Here is a 16,081-nt window from a genome sequence, read left to right on the forward strand (position 1 = left end):
GACCTGCGCGAACAGTCGGCAGTCGTTCAAACTTCAGAGCTGCTTGAAAATCCTGCACAGATGCCTTTAGGTTCACCTCGACCTGGAATGTAGGTAGCACAAGTTCCCATGCTCGACAGATCTGTTTCAGTTGTGGCATTGTGCGCACTTGGGTTGCATTTTCCTGCTTTCAGTCGAACTGCTGAGTCAATATTATCGTGCTAGAAGTGTTCGCCACTTGCTGTCTCCCATTAGTGTCTACTTAGTCTACATAGCCGTTCGCTTGCTTTAGTGATTGCATTCCTTCTCGCAAGCGGGTAGGGACGTACGGCTCGCTCGGTGTTTACACCACCGTGAGGCGATGTTCCGGCAAGCACGTCGTCGTAGCCTTGGGGCCTGGACACGGAATGGACCTCGGACCTTGGTGTTGGAGTTGACGCTGGAGCACAAGTCACGTAACAGCGCTGTTAGATGGTGGGCATATGTAAGTCGTTGGGGTAAATAGTGCAGCGGGCATGTCGTTTGAAGAGTCGTGCGCTGGCGTTCAGCTGTGCTTGGCGTTCATAAACTTGATATCCGACTGGAGCCGCGGTTAAGCGACACCTTGTTTGTGCTCTGCTGGGGAGCCGCGGCTGCCAATGATTAGTGCCAAATTGTTGATCATCGTTTTGGCGGGGTGAGACGAAGATCCGAATGTGGCCCTCAAGAGTGATGGTTCAGTTCAATCGCGCGACTTACACTTTGACACAGAGGTAATGTGGCGTGAAGGACGGCCTGGCTGGGCGGGGCCTTTAGCATGTGGCTTTAGTGTGTAACTGGGCCTGTTTGCGCAAGCCTCACTTGCAGTCTGCCGACAGGACAGGCACAATTCCGCGTCACCCGCCGCTGCAGGTGTTGGACCAACCACTGCTCACGAAGCTCAGTTCGTGCAGGCTTGTCATCAAATACCCCGGCGGAAATATGCTCGCCGTCTTCCATCAGTCTCGTCTACTGCCGGCTGGAAGGGCGGGTGGCAATACAAATGGCATACGACGCCTGAAGCATATTACGCACCCTTTTGCGTGCAATTTGTGCAGTGCGTTCCGAGGTGGGCTCGGTGTAGACGAATAGGAAGGTTGATCACTAGCGTGTACCACCTGCGGACGCAATATGCCCGCAGCGCCACAGGATGGAAAGCATCCCCAGGTGCTTTGCCAGCAGCCAGCAGCGGATGTTAATTCGGTGGCACGCTGGCCGCTGGAGGCCACTTGCGTGTGGTTCCTGAGTCATGAGTCAAGGATCAGACTTGTGGAGCCGCCCCCCATAGAGCTTGCATACGTTCTTTGTTGTTGCGGTAAGCTTTTTTTCTTGTCCCTTCCTTGGGCTTGCGTAAGCAGCAACGGTACAGGGAACGTCAAATGTACCAGGGAAGTGGACGCACGCAGATCTCCGTCCACAGAGGGGGTGTGGCGCGCTGCGGCGCGGCTACCACAGCACCCTCTGTCTGTGCCAGCGCAAAGAGGTTCAGGAACTAGCCAACCCCCCCGTCCCCCCGTCAACTCAGGTGTGCAATGGAGGATCGGCCGGGGCCGAAAGTAAATGAAACTAGTGTGGCTTGTATTTCCTAGCCTTCGCCGCCGAATGGGTGGGCATTACACAGCGGGCCACTCGAATGCTAGTTTGTAATTTTGCAAATGGGGTCCGGCATCAAGCTGCCGTTCCCGGGGGCGTGAAGGGGCGTTCAGCTAGCGAAGTCGTGGGATCAAAGCCACGCACATGCCACAGATCAGCGGGGCAAGCAGTACAGCAGTGCTGTAATGCAGTAACTACGGTTGCCCGTTAGCTGCATATACCAAAACAAAGTAAGCATCGCATCTGTACACGTCAGCTCGTCAGTCTGGTAACAACGACAATTGGTTCCAAGCCGAGCGTCGTCCCGTCGGAGCTGGGGAGGCTTGTGGCACCCCATCGGACATGCCACTCATCGGATCCTTTGAAAAGGCCATTGGAGGTTGGTATGCGGGAGCGGCTGGTGGCTTAGGAGGCGGGCAGCAACGCACCAAGAGATACGTATCTACGTCTCTCGAAAGATGTGCCGCGGCAAAGAGGTCTGTGCACATCTGACACACCCGGGAAGCCCGCAGAATCGGATTCATAGGGGACGCCGCTTGCGGAAACCTAATGGTAAGAGCAGCCGCCCGATGGGATGACGGCAGCGGGTTGGCACTGGAAACGCGCGTTGCCACTCCACGCAGTGTGCTCGTTTCAGGGCAGGCAGAATGCCTAGGAAGTGAGGTTGTACAGTCCAGGGTATTGATGCCATACAACAAGCACGAGAGGTCTCGCAGGGAGTGGCCATGCGCCGCAGCGAGCGCAAGAAGGAACATTGTCGACACTGGACTGGACTGGTGCCACCCAGTCACCGCCACGCAACCCTGCACATGTGGAAGGGACCGCTTCGTTGCCATCTGTTACGATCGCAGGCTGGCAGACGACGGGGAGCCGTCGTTAGCCTTTTCACCCGGTCAAAGACCTGAAGGGTTTCGGCGCTGAGATAGTCGTACAGGACTTCTGCCTTATTCGTCGACGACGTGGAAATGCATTTACCACTATTAGAAATAATTTGTAAAATTAGGCCCTGAAGCACCTGTCAAAGACTGTCTTGCCGCGAAAGGCGCTCTTTTGCGGTCTCATGCGCACATTGAAACGTGTGTCGACGAGCCTCAGACAAAACCGTAAAGCGTTCAAGGCACACACATTTTCCAAGAATGGGGACACCTCGCTGGCCTGCGCTTCCCCACCTCTTCCCAGATGATTCCTCTCGCCCCCCATCCCCAGCAACAAGTGACGCGTTTACCCTGGGTTGGCACAGTTGGAAAATGCATATACAATTGCCACCTTCTGCGCCAACATGTCTTGCTCAGGGCTGTCCTTGCATGTGGCGATGACAGAACCACTAGAGAGTGCGCAACAGTGGCGCGGATGAGGCTGGGCTGGTCGTTGTCGAATCGCGGATGAGCCCTGCTGCCCCCCAGGCGACGGATTCCATGCACAAGAGTGTCGTGCTCTGTCCATCCATTGCCCACACTTGCCACTGTGTCCAAGTCCGGCAGAGGTCGGAGGCAGAGGTACTCTGGGCTGTGACTGCCAAGTTCCAAGTCTCTTAGGCCCAAAAAACGCACCGCAGCCCAACGTGACTTCACCGAGTGCCTAGAAGCCCCGCTTGCCTGCGTGAATTGAGCCCTTGCTGCACCATGCCGTACCCGACCGCCGACGGTATAACGTCCGCGCCGCCTTTTGTGTCCTGGTCGTTGCTGCCCCGCCCCTTCCCCCGCCCCCGCTTCCCCCTGCCCTGCCACTGGCCACTGGCCATCGTGGTCACAGGACCGCGTCGTTTCCTCTCGCCCTCGGGGGGGCGGCGTGGTCGGTCCCTCAGCAGGGAGCACGCACCCCACTTTGCTGTGGGAGGGCACCGGACCGCGGGGTCGACGGGCATTGCTTGGGTATTGCGGGCATCACACGACGTGGCACGCATTGTGATGGCGTCGTAGACGCACGTCAGCCATGCGGGAGCGGCGGATTCCCCTGTGCATGATCTAGGCCAAGGGAGGAGGGGGCCTAGACGTAATCGGTGGGCTTGCCGCCCCCCCGACTTGGCACCAAGACGACTCCCAAGATCCTGAGCAAGATCCTGGGCCGCGTGCGCCAAAGATCCCTCCTGTGCAGCCTCTACAGGAGAGACATGGGGCAGGAGCACGGCCATCGAGGTCAAAAACGACTGCACGTCTCCATCTCAGAGCGCGTTCCCGCCATCATCACCTTGCACTCAAAACGAACTGAGCTGCATCCGCTCAGTACATCGTTCACGACCTCCCCTCACCTTCCAGTCCCGTATCCCCTTCCCATCTCTTCTGTTCATCTCGACTGGGTTCTCGTTTCGTTTTCTCTTTAATTCCTTTTGCTGTCGCACGAAAGCACAGCACACTTCATCCCCCCCCCCCCCCCCCCCCCCCCCCCCACACCCGCTGAGCGCCGATCCTCTCCACACTCGCCACTCCGGCATCATCTCACACCACCCGTGTCGCACTTCGGGCCACTACTCCGCCAGCTTCGTCCTTTGACCAGGGCGTTGTCATCCCGCGTTCAAAACACTCTTCATTTCCCTCAGCCCCCAACCCCCGCACACCCCCTGTGCCAACCATCATGACCGCTTCGTGCTCGACGCACCCACGCTTCATCGACAACGGTTACGTGCAACTCATTTCTGTTATCGGTAACGGCGCCTATGGTGTCGTCTTCTACGCACTCGACTACCGCTATGGTCGTCCCATCAAGCGCGCTGTCAAGCAGCTGCGTCGCTATGGTATCGACGAGCGACAGCGCCGCTTCCAGATGCGCGAAATCTCGCTCCATCGTCGTGCGTCGCGCCACCCGTCCATTGTCCACATGGACCGTCTGATCGAGGAGCCCGACTGCGTCTATGTCGTTATGGACTATGGCGAGGAGGGTGACCTGTTTGCCATGATCACCGAGAAGCAGCGTGTGAGTAATCAACAACATGGCATGGCGTGTGGCTTGCCTCAGCCACCGCCGCATGAATGATCGCCCGAAGAAGCCTTGGTTACTAACGCGTTCATACAGTACGCCAGCGACAACGACCTTATTCGTTCCGTCTTCCTTCAGATCCTTGACGGTGTAGACTGGCTGCACCAGCTCGGCATTGCACACCGCGACGTCAAGCCAGAGAACATTGTGTGTTCTCAGGACGGTACCCGCGTGCGCATTGTCGACTTTGGCCTCGCCACTTCCGAGTCCACATCGTCCGAGTTTGGCTGCGGCAGCACCTTTTACATTGCGCCAGAGTGCCTCGGCGAGTGGTCGGCGTCAGCGACGTCCTACCCCACCCGCACTGCCGACGTCTGGTCCTTGGGTGTCATCTTGATCAACCTCGTCTGTGGCCGCAACCCCTGGAGGTGTGCGTCGCCCAACGACGAGTCGTTCGCCGCCTTCTTGCAGGACCCCCTCTTCCTTCGCCGGATCCTCCCCATCTCGCACCAATGCCTCTCCATCCTCACCCAGATCTTCACCCTCGACCCCGAGCACCGCATCACTCTCGATCGCCTTCGCGAGCTCATTCTCGACATTGACTTCTTCACCGACGACGCTCATGTCCCTACCAGCCGCCGTGAGGCCGCCCACCACCACCACAACGTTCCTGTGCACGTCCCTGCCCACTACACCGACGAGGTTTACGACTCGCCGTCTCCGGACGCCGAGCCCGTCTTCTCGTTTGACGACCCCGAGCTGGACCTCCTCGACGATGCGCCACCCCCGCAGCTGCGCGCCGACTCCGGCTCTCCGCCACCTCAGCGCTCGAGCTCTGGTTCCAGCGATGGCCCCTTCCCCCCCACACCACGTCTCGGCAGCTCCGGTACTGCCCCGCGCGTTGCCTCGGACTCGAGCCTCTCTACACCTGTATTCGAGGTCCTCAGCCAGCGCAAAGGCCAGCCCCTCAGCCCCGTTCCATTCGCCACGCCCACCATGTTCCTTTAACGTCTGCGACGGCAATCTCCTTTTTTTGGTTATTTTTATCTCATTATCCACCACCACCCCACTTTTGGCATCATCATTACATCAACCATCACCACACGAAGTGGTTTACACGCAGAAAGAACGAGTAGTTGTAGGAGTACGAGAGGGTGTAGTAAATCCGTACCTCGCCGTTGCGTGAGGACGGTTGTAGCAGTCAGCACACACCGTAGATACATTGAATAGTATGCATGTAGTACCATGAAACCCTTACAACCCACCTCTTGCCTCGTTTGCAACCACGCACGCTTCGCCAGATTCATTCCTCCCCAACGTTGACCCTCGGGAATGGTATCCGCGCTGCAATCTCGGCTGCCTCGGTTCATCTCATGAGACGTCCTTAGTCTCCTCGAAGCGGTATTCGTGGCAGCACCACATTTTACATTTCAGGAATGCTTTGCACCGCTAGTTTGCGTGAGACGCTCCTTGAGCCGCCTCTGGAACCCTCGAGCCGCCATAGCGGCACGTTAGTGATCGCGAGGATTCTGATCGTGCGCAATTAGCCAAACCTTGAACGACGTACGCGGCACCCTGGGTCCTGCTCCACCGTCAGCACTGCCGTCATGTGACCCCTGACAAGAAAGCAGCCTGGGGGTCACGTCTCCGTACCAGCCAGCCAGCGTAGGATACCCTCCGCCGACGCTCCACACACCAGCGCCCCACCGCAACCCCAACGCAATGTACAATAGCGTGCACGGACAAAGGCGTCCGCACGACGCGGAGCCGAAGGTTGGAGCCGCCCCTCACTGCGTCGATGCAGTCCGCGCTGCACCATGCCTTGTGGCGCCTAGTTGCCCGTCGTGCCCCGCGGCCACAGCACATGGCTGCAGTGGCTCTGTACGTACAAACGTGTGCGTTTCATGTAAGGCCCTCGAGGCTCAGCAGCTCTGAGTTGGATTGGAGGAAGGGTGTGGTGGCAGGTGGTAGCCATTGTGCTCCATGTGACAACTTGAACATCCCCTGTTGTGCTCCATGTGACGACTGTGACATGAACATCCCCAAGAAATTGATGTCGAAGATCACCATCAGCTCAGGCCAGGGGTTTTGCTGATCTGCAACAGCTCCAAGTGTGCGCCTCATCTATTACCATATACTGGAATATTATGCACTGGACCGTCACGTTCACGGCGTCACTTGTTACCTCCCCAGCGTGACCAGGCTTCATGTAGAGTCATGATGAACAAGTCCGCAATCTCCGAACAAATGTATTCCCGCAATTCCATTGTCCTCTACTTGTGCTCCCAGACTTCATCGTACTCGACGTGATCTGCACGCCCCAACAAATACAACAAAAGTCACAGAAAGGAAAAGGCCACCTTCCCGCCAGCGCCACATGCGATGAGCCAAAAGACGCCACTTTGCAATCAAGACCTTGCTTGGCCCATCATCAGAGTCTGGGCCACGAGACGGTATCAGGACTGCAAGCAAAACCAAAGCTAGTTGGACAAGATTGCGGCAAGGTGAGCGATGGTTCCGCACCTTCCGCCACGAACCACGGGGTCCAGGGAAACAAGGCTGGCGAGTACGTACTTGGCAGCCGTCGGTGCAGAGCAAGGGAAGGAGGCGAGGAACACGCTTTTCGGGTCAACCTAACAGCCAACAACTTGAGAGAGAGGAGCCCGCCGACGCGGCACCAGCCGCAGTCTTGCCTCCCAACGGGCCAGGACCGGGCGTTTTGTAGGCCGTTTGTTTCACCTGTGTGGCATGTCGTCAGCAAAGGTGCGGAGTTGGGCTGTTTTTAACCGCCAATGCCGTACCTCGGGAGTCATCCTTGAGTCGAGCACTCCTGCAGGTCCTGCGGCCTGAATGGCCGGCTGTGGGCTTGCGTAGTCTGCAGTGCCAGGTCATGTGATTAGTCTGAACAGTGAGCTGGCGAATCTATCGCGTTGGGACGTGGTGGAGATCCCCCCAAGATCTTCCGACATCCTTATTGTTGTCTGGTAACTGGCCTTGGTTCGCCATGGATGTTGCTGGGCACTGTTTCTGAGACGCCTGGGTACTCGTCTGCGTAGCGCTGGGCCTTTCTTGGAGACTTGGAAGGTTCTCCGTGTGCGGAGATTGGCCAACTCCCAGACGACGCACGCGTTCGTTTCAACCCTTCGACTGCGTTGTTTGCGAGAAAGCAAGCGATGGGAGGCGGCGATGAGGTGACGACAGGCAACGACGAGAAATTAGGAGGATCTAGAGAAGCGACAACGGGCGTGCTGATACTATTGTTGAGCAACGAACGGCATACATGACGTGTTCACGTCATGTCACCTAACACGAAGGGGTTGGTGTAATCTACCAGCCTTCCGAGAAAGGCAAAACAAGGCCACAACAAAGACCAAGGAGACCTGTAGCAGATACGGGGACATGGATGCCGAAAAGAGAACTCTGCGGGTGTCAAAAGTCAATGTCAAGAGCCGTATGTTGCCGTTGCGGTGTTCGGCCTGCGGGGGCTGTGGATGGGTGGCGACAAATGACTGCGGTTCCCGACTCCCGACTGGATCGCTGGTCCGTTGCGCTTAGCATGGTGTTGAAACGACGTCGCAGCCAGTCATCGTCTTGCGGTGTCCTGGATTTGGATCCCATTTCTTCCGTGACAAGCCCTGCTTTCGACCGGCACGTCGCGTCACTCTCCCTATACATTACACGGTATGCAGTGCTCATCAACAAGCAGCAACAACGACAACAACGACAACAGCAACAACAACAGCCACAACAGCCACCACCACCACAACAACGCACCACCGCCACCGGCCACCGACGTCACCGTCACCTTGCTCAACGCCACCCGGGCCGGGGTTATCCCGAAGTAACGACAGCAGCTGCGTCGGTCCGTTAGTCCATCTTCCCTCGCGTCCGTTCCCGAAGTGGAACAACCCGCCATTGTGCAAGAACAACAACAACAACACCGGACATAACACACTCCGTCTAGCCCCGGCGGTGGTCGCGCCATGCCACAGCTGCACTTCTTCAGGCAAGGCAGCTCGGGCAGCGCGGGCAGTGCCAGCGGCGGATCGACGCTGCTTGGGTCGTCACCAACGCCAGCCCACGGCTTCAGCCAGAGCTCAGCCTCAGGGGCCGACATCGCTCGCTCCTCCCCATCCCATGTCGCACGTCCGGACATCTCCCTTCCCCTTCCCATACCCGGCACAGGTCCTTGCGAGTCCGAGTCCAGGAATGGCAGAACAGTGACGCCGCCGCCGCCGCCGCCGCTGCTGCCGGATTCGGCGACATCTCTGGGTCGTTCCGCAAGTGTTGGCCACCGAGGTGTTCAAGGATCGTCACCACCTCATGGGTCGCCTGGGCGTTATCATCCAACACGATTGTTGAGACGAAAGAACTCGACAAAGTCTACTCGCGAACCCCGTGAGCGCGAGCGCAACACTGAGCGTGAGCGATTCGACACCGGCGACAGCCATGGGCTCCTGTCCGCCTTGGGAGGCATGCACGGTGGTCTAGGAGCAGGGTTGAGCCAGAGCCGGCCCAAGGACCCCTCTCCACATCGAGGTCTTGACCGTGACGGCGAACGAGAATACCCGGAGCCAGGTACAGATGCTCAACGGATGAGAGACGAACGACGAGACCGCAGTCCTGTCCGCGGCACACGCACTGGGCGTTCACATTCGGGCACAGGTGTCCCCCCGGCGCCCGTGACGACGAGCAGCAACAACAATACCGGTTCGTTGCGTTCCCTACGTTCAGATAACGGTGGAAGCGGGATGCACGTCGCAAACGTCTTCTCGAACCCTACTCCCGACATGCCGGGAGGCTCACTCAACCACATCCCACCTGGCCACCATCCCTTCCTCCTGCGTCCAGCGACGCCTCCGCCTCCTGAATTCGACGTGTCATCTCCACTCTCGCCGCCACGACGGCCAACGAGGTCTCCCAAACCCCCACCGCCTCCACGTATCGCCCCCGCCCCAGCTAGTAATAGCGGCCAGGGGGCGCTTGCGACGGCATCGCCGGCTTCGACAACAGCCCCGCTTACACCCTTGCTACGCTCGCGCCCCAACTCGCCCACGAGCAGCGGAAGCAGTGACAGTGCACAACCACTGGCTGCTGCAGGTCTCGGAGTCGTGAACGTCGGGTCAGTCAGCAGGGAAACCGCGGCATGGCTTGCGCGCAAGCCGAGTGGACGTCACCGAGCACCCATCAATGGCAGCTGGACTGCCGCGTCTTGGAAAGCGTCCTCCACTCCAGCAACACCAGATTTACACAATCAACCGTTCACGTCATCCGTCCAAGTGCCAGTGCCAGAGCCCTCCAGCGCCAGCGTGTCAGGAGACAGTGAGAGAAGTCACCCGGTGACTGTGTCCCCGCGGTTCAGCACGGCTGCGGTCCTACCTCCACCGCTCGTTCCCCAGGTCATACCCGGAACACCCACACAAACTGACGGTTCCCCTCCCCCTCAGCATCAACGACAGAGATCGCTGGTTGAATCTCCACATCTCCGCCCGCGCACGCCGGACGTGAGCGGAACGCGGAGAGGTGGAGGTGGGTACGAAGTCAGCGTACAGTGCTTGCCGCACGCCGAAGATGACGAAGTCCGGTGGGAGGTGGTCGTGCGGCGTACCAGCGGGAACCATCCGCCGCAACCCGCAGGACCTTTAGATCTAGGAGTCGCGTCCACGAGCTTGGCACACGCACCGCCGCTGGCCTCGAGCGTAAACCTCTCCCTGGCTCTGGACACTGAGCACCCGACCGGCAAGCTCGTCTTCATCGCTCTCCCAGATCAGCACAGCACCCCGACCCGCACCCGCTCCAGGTCATCCGTGTCGAGTCCACGCGGCTCGATCTTTGCGGCACCACCACGTCCAACTGCTGCTACCTCAGTCCCACCGTCCTCTCTAAGTCTTGCTAGTGCCGCTCTGCAGAACTCGGCACCCTCCACCACAACACCGCCCAACGCCAGTAGTGCGAGCACCAGCCCAGCAACAACAGATGCGGGCTCGCCCACCCCCATGTCACCGCGGTCGGCATGGAAACGGCACGGGGCAGTATGGTCTGGCTCGAACGTGGATGTGTTCTCTCCACACAACACAGGCGCAGCGGGCCTGGATTCGGCCGTGCATACCCGCAGCGAGACTCCTACCAACAGCCACGGCTCGTTTATGCCGTTTCGCAGCAGCGACGCGCGCGACCCGTACACCGCCTATCCCGGAGCTACATACAGCCAGAGCATTGACCGGTCGTCGCTCGCATCCTCTGGTGACGTTAAAGGGTCCAGTCTGGAGCAATTGAGTGTCACCTCGCCTTCACCAGCTAGCGTCAACGGCAGTTTGGAACGCCTTGACATCCCTTCCGAACCAGACCACCAGTAGAGCGCACGTGGGTGAGCGAAGTTGCTCCTTGCGCGCGCATTTGTAGTACGCAGCTAGCTCCTGTAGCTCCTGTTCAGTAATTTCGTAGGTGCACACCTAGATGGGAAGTTCATGCGATAATCAACTCGGCACAAATGGACGTAACTTCTAGCTACCACCAATGTACCAATAAATGTCCGCATGCTGTGATCCAGTAGTCGGTTCCTTGGGCCTGTTGTTCGATGTTGTGTGATCGCCGTCTCTCGTCATCTATAGCTCTGTGTCACCGTCCTTAGCCAGACCAAGCTAGCTTGTGCCGCTTTTCGCGCCAATGCCGACAAGCAAGTCCAGCCTAGGTCCTTCGGTTCCCCCATGGGCCCATGAGCCAGAGCGCCACCCCACTCGTTGGTCACCGGCCGCCGTGTAGGACTCGGGTACGGTTACGCGCGCGCGGCAAACGACACGATGGCGTACTTCCCCGAGATGCGCCACGTCTTGTCCTCGGCGTCCAGTCGCTCCTCGGTACCCTCAGGAAGACCACAGCTGTGGTGGTTGTCAGCGTATGGCCGGTCGTGGGTGGGTCTGGGCTTGTACTCACATAGTGTCGGCCTTGTTCGTCCGGAGCGACACGAGGTTGATCTTGCCATTCAATGGGCCGATGGCCTCCTCGAACGGCGTCGTCGTGGGCCACTTGGCGTCGCCGATCAGTTTGCGGTAGCTATCTGTCAGCCACCACTGATTGTTGACGCCGCTTTATCTTCTGTTCTCACTTCAGGTCACCCTTGAACACGACGAGGTCCGACTTCTGGAGGGCGGCGAGGAGTTCGGGGTCGACGGCAGGCAGGTCCTGGTACGCAAACTGCGTGCACCAGAAGTTGGCAGCGGGGACGTCGGCACCCATCTTGGTGTCGACGGGGACCGAGAGATGGAAGCGGCCCTCGGCGACGTGTGCCTTCCAGCGCTGCGCGAGGGTAGTGAGCGAGTCGGTGTCACCGTCCTTCAACTGAGCGTGGCTGGCGAAGAAGGACGTGTCAAGGAGCGAGTCAATCGCCCATCTGCTGGGTCAGTCCGCACCAGGGAATATCACCCACCCAAAGTCATAGGGCAGGACGTCCGAGACGAACCAAGGAACCGTCTTGGGGCTGCTGTCAGCGCACACCAGAATGTAGGACCTACTGGAAGACGACCTTGTTGACGAACGGCGTACACGAGATGAGGAAGTCGGCAAACACCAGATCGGTATACAGCTCAAAACCGGCTGATGGATCAGCTCCCCCGCATTCACATGCGACCCACCGTTGTCAAGCACAATATCGACCTGGCCGTCCTTGACAGTTTTGAGGAGAGCCCAGACCTTGGGCAGGTCGTCACGCAGCACCTTGGCCGCCTGAGCCGCCTGAGCCGCCTTGCCGACCGCCTGGAGCTTTTGGAGGTCCTCGTACTTAAGGTCCACAAGGAGCGAGAGGTCCGTGGCGTTGCCCCAGAGCGCGGCCTGGATCATCTCCCTGCAGTGTCAGTAATCCGGCTATCACTATCTGTGTGCAAGCTATGGTGGGAGGGATGGCGTAGCTTGTCGAGGACTCACCAGAAGGCAATCTCCAGCCTGCTTCCCTCCTTCTCCCACCCGTCCTGGAGGCGCTCGTCGGTGACCATTGCATTGAGAGCCTCCGCCAAGTGAACAATGGCGGTCGAGCTGGACTTGTAGGTCTCGGCCTTGGATTCAAAGAAGGGGTCGTAGTCGGCCCAGTGCTGCGTACGGGCAAAGAGCGAGCGAAGGACGCGGTACCTGGAGGATTGTATCAGTGCGGAGTCTGGCTACGACACACGAACGACGCAGCCAGCGGTTGGCAACAGATTAGAAAAACATTCTACTCACAGGTAACACTCGGCAAAGAGCCAGTTGGCGGTAAACCACCTCTTCTCTTCCTCAGGGGTAGCCGCCAGCTCATCGTTGTAGCAGGCGAGGTTGCCGCCGCCGTCGTCCTGGATGGGCCTGAAGTCAGCTTCGCTTCAAAGGTGAGCTGCCAAGAGGGTCGCGCCTCGGGCATTTTGTAGAGCACTTTGTACCATAGATACTCACTGCAACACGCTGTTGCGTCCCATTTGGTGCTTAAGCGCGCTGAGTTCCGAGATGATGGCCTTTCCTTCGGCGAGACGGGGGTCATCGTTGGCAAGCTTGTGGTTCTCGGAGCTGACGGTCGACACGATGTTGGTGATGATCACGGGCCACCTGGCCATTAGCTTGCACGGTCAGAATTTTCCACATTAGCACGTACCTGTGAGTAACAGTGGTGTACCTGCCAGTCAGTAAAGTCGAGCAGCTTGGCGGAGGGGCACGTAGTAGCTGCACTCACGAGAAGCTGGGACGTCAGTATGGGTTCGTTAGAGCGAGCTGCAACGGTTGAACATCTTCACGCTCACCTGTCCTTGTCGCGCGGAGTGTAGCGCCCGTGGGCAGGCTTGAAGAGCTGGACCATGTTGGAACTGGGATACTGTGGAGCAAGGAGGGTGTGCTGTTGAAGAGGAAGAACGTGACAGCCATGCCGGCGGCTGGGCGCGGCTGTTGGTTCGGCGCCGAGATTCGGTGCCCCGCGTTGTCGCTGACATCGGACGGCGGGGCGGCGACGGCCGAGTCGAATTCCACAGCGATCCGGCCAAGTCAGCATTTCCATTCCACCTTCCTATACCTGTCTCGCGCTTCGTCCTCAGTCCAGCACGCGCACCCGACATGGCGACACCAGGCGCCCTCCGCGCGCCCTCGCCCACGCCTTCCGCGCACTCGATAGTCTCCGCCGTCGAGCCGCAGCATGTGCTCGTCTTGTACGCATCCGAGACGGGCAACGCACAAGACATTGCCGAGCGCATCGCGCGCGCGTTCCGTGCCGCCCATCGCCGCGCGGTGTGCGTGAGCATGGACGAGTACGATGTCGTGGACCTCCCTCATGAGCCGCTCCTTATCCTCGTGACCAGCACACATGGACGCGGCGACCCACCTCCCGCTATGCGCGGCCTGTGGGGCAAGCTCATCCGCAAGGGACTTCCAGAGGACATTCTCGACGGTGAGTGCATGTTGAAACCTGGAGGGCTCGTGGTGGGGCTAGTCCAGACGGAGGAGGCTTGGAAGGACGGGGGTGAGACGGTGGAGGAAGGCGAGGACGGCGAGGAAGGAAGACACGCGTCCTGATTGTTTGGTTCGACATACGCTGACACACCGCAGACGTCCACTATGCCCTCTTTGGTCTTGGCGATAGCTCCTACGAGCGTTACTGCTTTGCGGGAAAGATGCTCGTGCGCCGTATGCACAGCCTAGGAGCGCACGCTCTGTGCGAACCTGGGTGGGGCGACGAGCGTGCTCCGGATGGGTATGTTAAGGATCCCTCTGCTTTGCTAACATTCCAGTGTGGAGCAGACCTTTGTTCCATGGCTCAAGCAAGCACTCGACACTTTTGTTCCCTACCTCCCCGGCCCCTCGGCCCCAGCTCTGCCTTGGAATGCTCTTCCTGATCCCATCTATGCTCTGGACCCCGTCCCCGCCGACCCAGCCGATGACCTTGCCAAGCTCTCGTTGAACGGTTCATCATCCAGCCAAGTCCCGGACGTGTATGCTCCCAAGGGGTGGAAGATGGCAACCCTTACGAAGAATGAGCGCGTCACTGCTTCAGGATGGTTCCAAGATGTGCGGGAGCTGGACCTCGAGCTCGATGGCCATGAGAGCTACCCTCCCGGATCTGTCTGTGCCATTCACCCTCGCTGCTCGGCCGAAGAAGTGGACACGTTTTTGGAGATGAATGATCTCCAGGCCGAAGCTGACAGGCCAATTGTGATAAGGTCAACCATCCCAGGTGCGTATTCTGTGTGCCATATGTCACTAACTCTCTCCAGACCAGCCTCTCCCACCTCACCTTCCCCGCGGCCCCACGACCCTCCGCATCCTTCTGACATACCACCTTGACCTGCGCTGCCCACCGCGCAAGTCGCTGTTCGAGTGGCTGGGACGCTTCTCAAACGACGAGCGCGAGGAGGAGAGACTGGAAGAGTTCATTGCGGATCCCGATGAGATCCACGACTATGCCACGCGCCCGAAGCGCACCATCGTGGAGACACTGGCGGACTTCCGCGCCACCAAGATGCCTCTTGCTTACATTCTTGAGGCGCTCCCCCCTCTGCGTAGGCGACAGTTCTCCATCGCGAGCGACTCGGATGCACACCCGGGCGAGATCCAGCTCCTCGTGGCACTCGTCGAATACAAGACCAACCTCTCTATCCCGCGTCGAGGCCTGTGCTCGTCGTGGTTCAGCACCATGCCTGAAGGTGAGTTTTGCGGGGCTCTGGTGGGACACGGCTGACAAACTCGCAGGTACACGGATTCCATACGAAATCCTTCCCCCAACGCTGGAACTGCCCGACAAGGGGACACCGGTTATCCTTGTTGGCCCCGGCACCGGCGTGGCGCCTATGCGAGCTTTCCTGGAAGCCCGAGTCGCACAGGGCGCAGCACAGGGTGAGCTCGACAGTATTGTCCTTTGCTGACGTCAGACACTGCATTGTACTTTGGCTGCCGCTCTGTCAACCAGGACCTCTACTTCAAGGAGGACTGGGAGAAGCATCGGGCAGAGGGCGCACACGTCCGGATCGCCCCAAGCCGCGATAGGCCGGAGAAGGTTTACGTTCAGCACTTGCTGCGCGAGGATGCAGCCAGGCTAAACGACTGGATCGTACGTCGCAGGGGGCACATTTATGTCTGCGGGTAAGTCCTTTTGTTTTGCACTGCATGCTGGGCGCAACTACAATGGTGTTGTTGTGGCAGAGTCGCAAAGGAGAGGGCACAAGTTTGCGTTTAGGGTTTTGCTTGAGCACCGGAGCGAGGCTAACCGGGCACAGGTCTTCCAACGCGATGCCCCGAGAGGTTCGTGAAGCACTGGCATGGGCAATCAGCATAGAGGGCTCTGGTACCATGACTCCGGAGGAGAGTGCATCGTACGTTGAGACGATGTTTGACGACGGACGTGGCGGGGAGGAGAGTTGGTAGACAGAATATGTATTTGAGCCGCATCTTGAACCCCGAGCGAGAAACAATGAATCGTTGTCATTCCCGGCATCGGCAACGCATCTCTCCGGACTCGCCCATTCCACCTCCATTCATTCTTCTTTCCGCTGTGTCTTGTCTCTTCAACTTCCTGTCACTCAGTCGCCGTCCACCACTTGCCACCGGTCGCGGACACTCCGCCGCGCACCGGCCCCGT

At 58.9% G+C, this 16,081-nt stretch overlaps 4 protein-coding genes across 4 annotated transcripts; 3 read left to right on the plus strand and 1 right to left on the minus strand.

The window, feature by feature from the left end:
• Positions 1–4,161: 4,161 nt before the first annotated feature.
• EHS24_001337 (uncharacterized protein) lies at positions 4,162–5,511 on the plus strand (the record flags this gene model as incomplete). Its single annotated transcript, XM_028617137.1, has 2 exons — positions 4,162–4,500; positions 4,600–5,511. 2 exons carry the CDS (start codon positions 4,162–4,164, stop codon positions 5,509–5,511), a joined length of 1,251 nt encoding a protein of 416 aa, XP_028474444.1.
• A 2,975-nt stretch (positions 5,512–8,486) lies between these two features.
• On the plus strand, positions 8,487–10,859 carry EHS24_001338 (uncharacterized protein; the record flags this gene model as incomplete). The annotated part of the gene is made up of 1 exon (XM_028617138.1): positions 8,487–10,859. One exon carries the CDS (start codon positions 8,487–8,489, stop codon positions 10,857–10,859), a length of 2,373 nt encoding a protein of 790 aa, XP_028474445.1.
• A 419-nt stretch (positions 10,860–11,278) lies between these two features.
• On the minus strand, positions 11,279–13,315 carry EHS24_001339 (uncharacterized protein; the record flags this gene model as incomplete). The annotated part of the gene is made up of 12 exons (XM_028617139.1): positions 11,279–11,381; positions 11,437–11,556; positions 11,609–11,893; positions 11,930–11,980; positions 12,015–12,096; positions 12,135–12,343; positions 12,424–12,624; positions 12,715–12,846; positions 12,919–13,068; positions 13,115–13,135; positions 13,193–13,198; positions 13,260–13,315. The coding sequence occupies 12 exons, from the start codon at positions 13,313–13,315 to the stop codon at positions 11,279–11,281; spliced, it is 1,416 nt and encodes a 471-aa protein (XP_028474446.1).
• A 251-nt stretch (positions 13,316–13,566) lies between these two features.
• TAH18 (NAPDH-dependent diflavin reductase) lies at positions 13,567–15,867 on the plus strand (the record flags this gene model as incomplete). Its single annotated transcript, XM_028617140.1, has 7 exons — positions 13,567–13,897; positions 14,056–14,200; positions 14,238–14,680; positions 14,721–15,149; positions 15,196–15,356; positions 15,413–15,585; positions 15,720–15,867. The coding sequence occupies 7 exons, from the start codon at positions 13,567–13,569 to the stop codon at positions 15,865–15,867; spliced, it is 1,830 nt and encodes a 609-aa protein (XP_028474447.1).
• Between the last annotated feature and the right edge of the window lie 214 nt (positions 15,868–16,081).

The sequence above is a fragment of the Apiotrichum porosum genome (assembly GCF_003942205.1).
Source record: "Apiotrichum porosum strain DSM 27194 chromosome Unknown scaffold_10, whole genome shotgun sequence".
Lineage (NCBI taxonomy): Eukaryota > Fungi > Basidiomycota > Tremellomycetes > Trichosporonales > Trichosporonaceae > Apiotrichum > Apiotrichum porosum.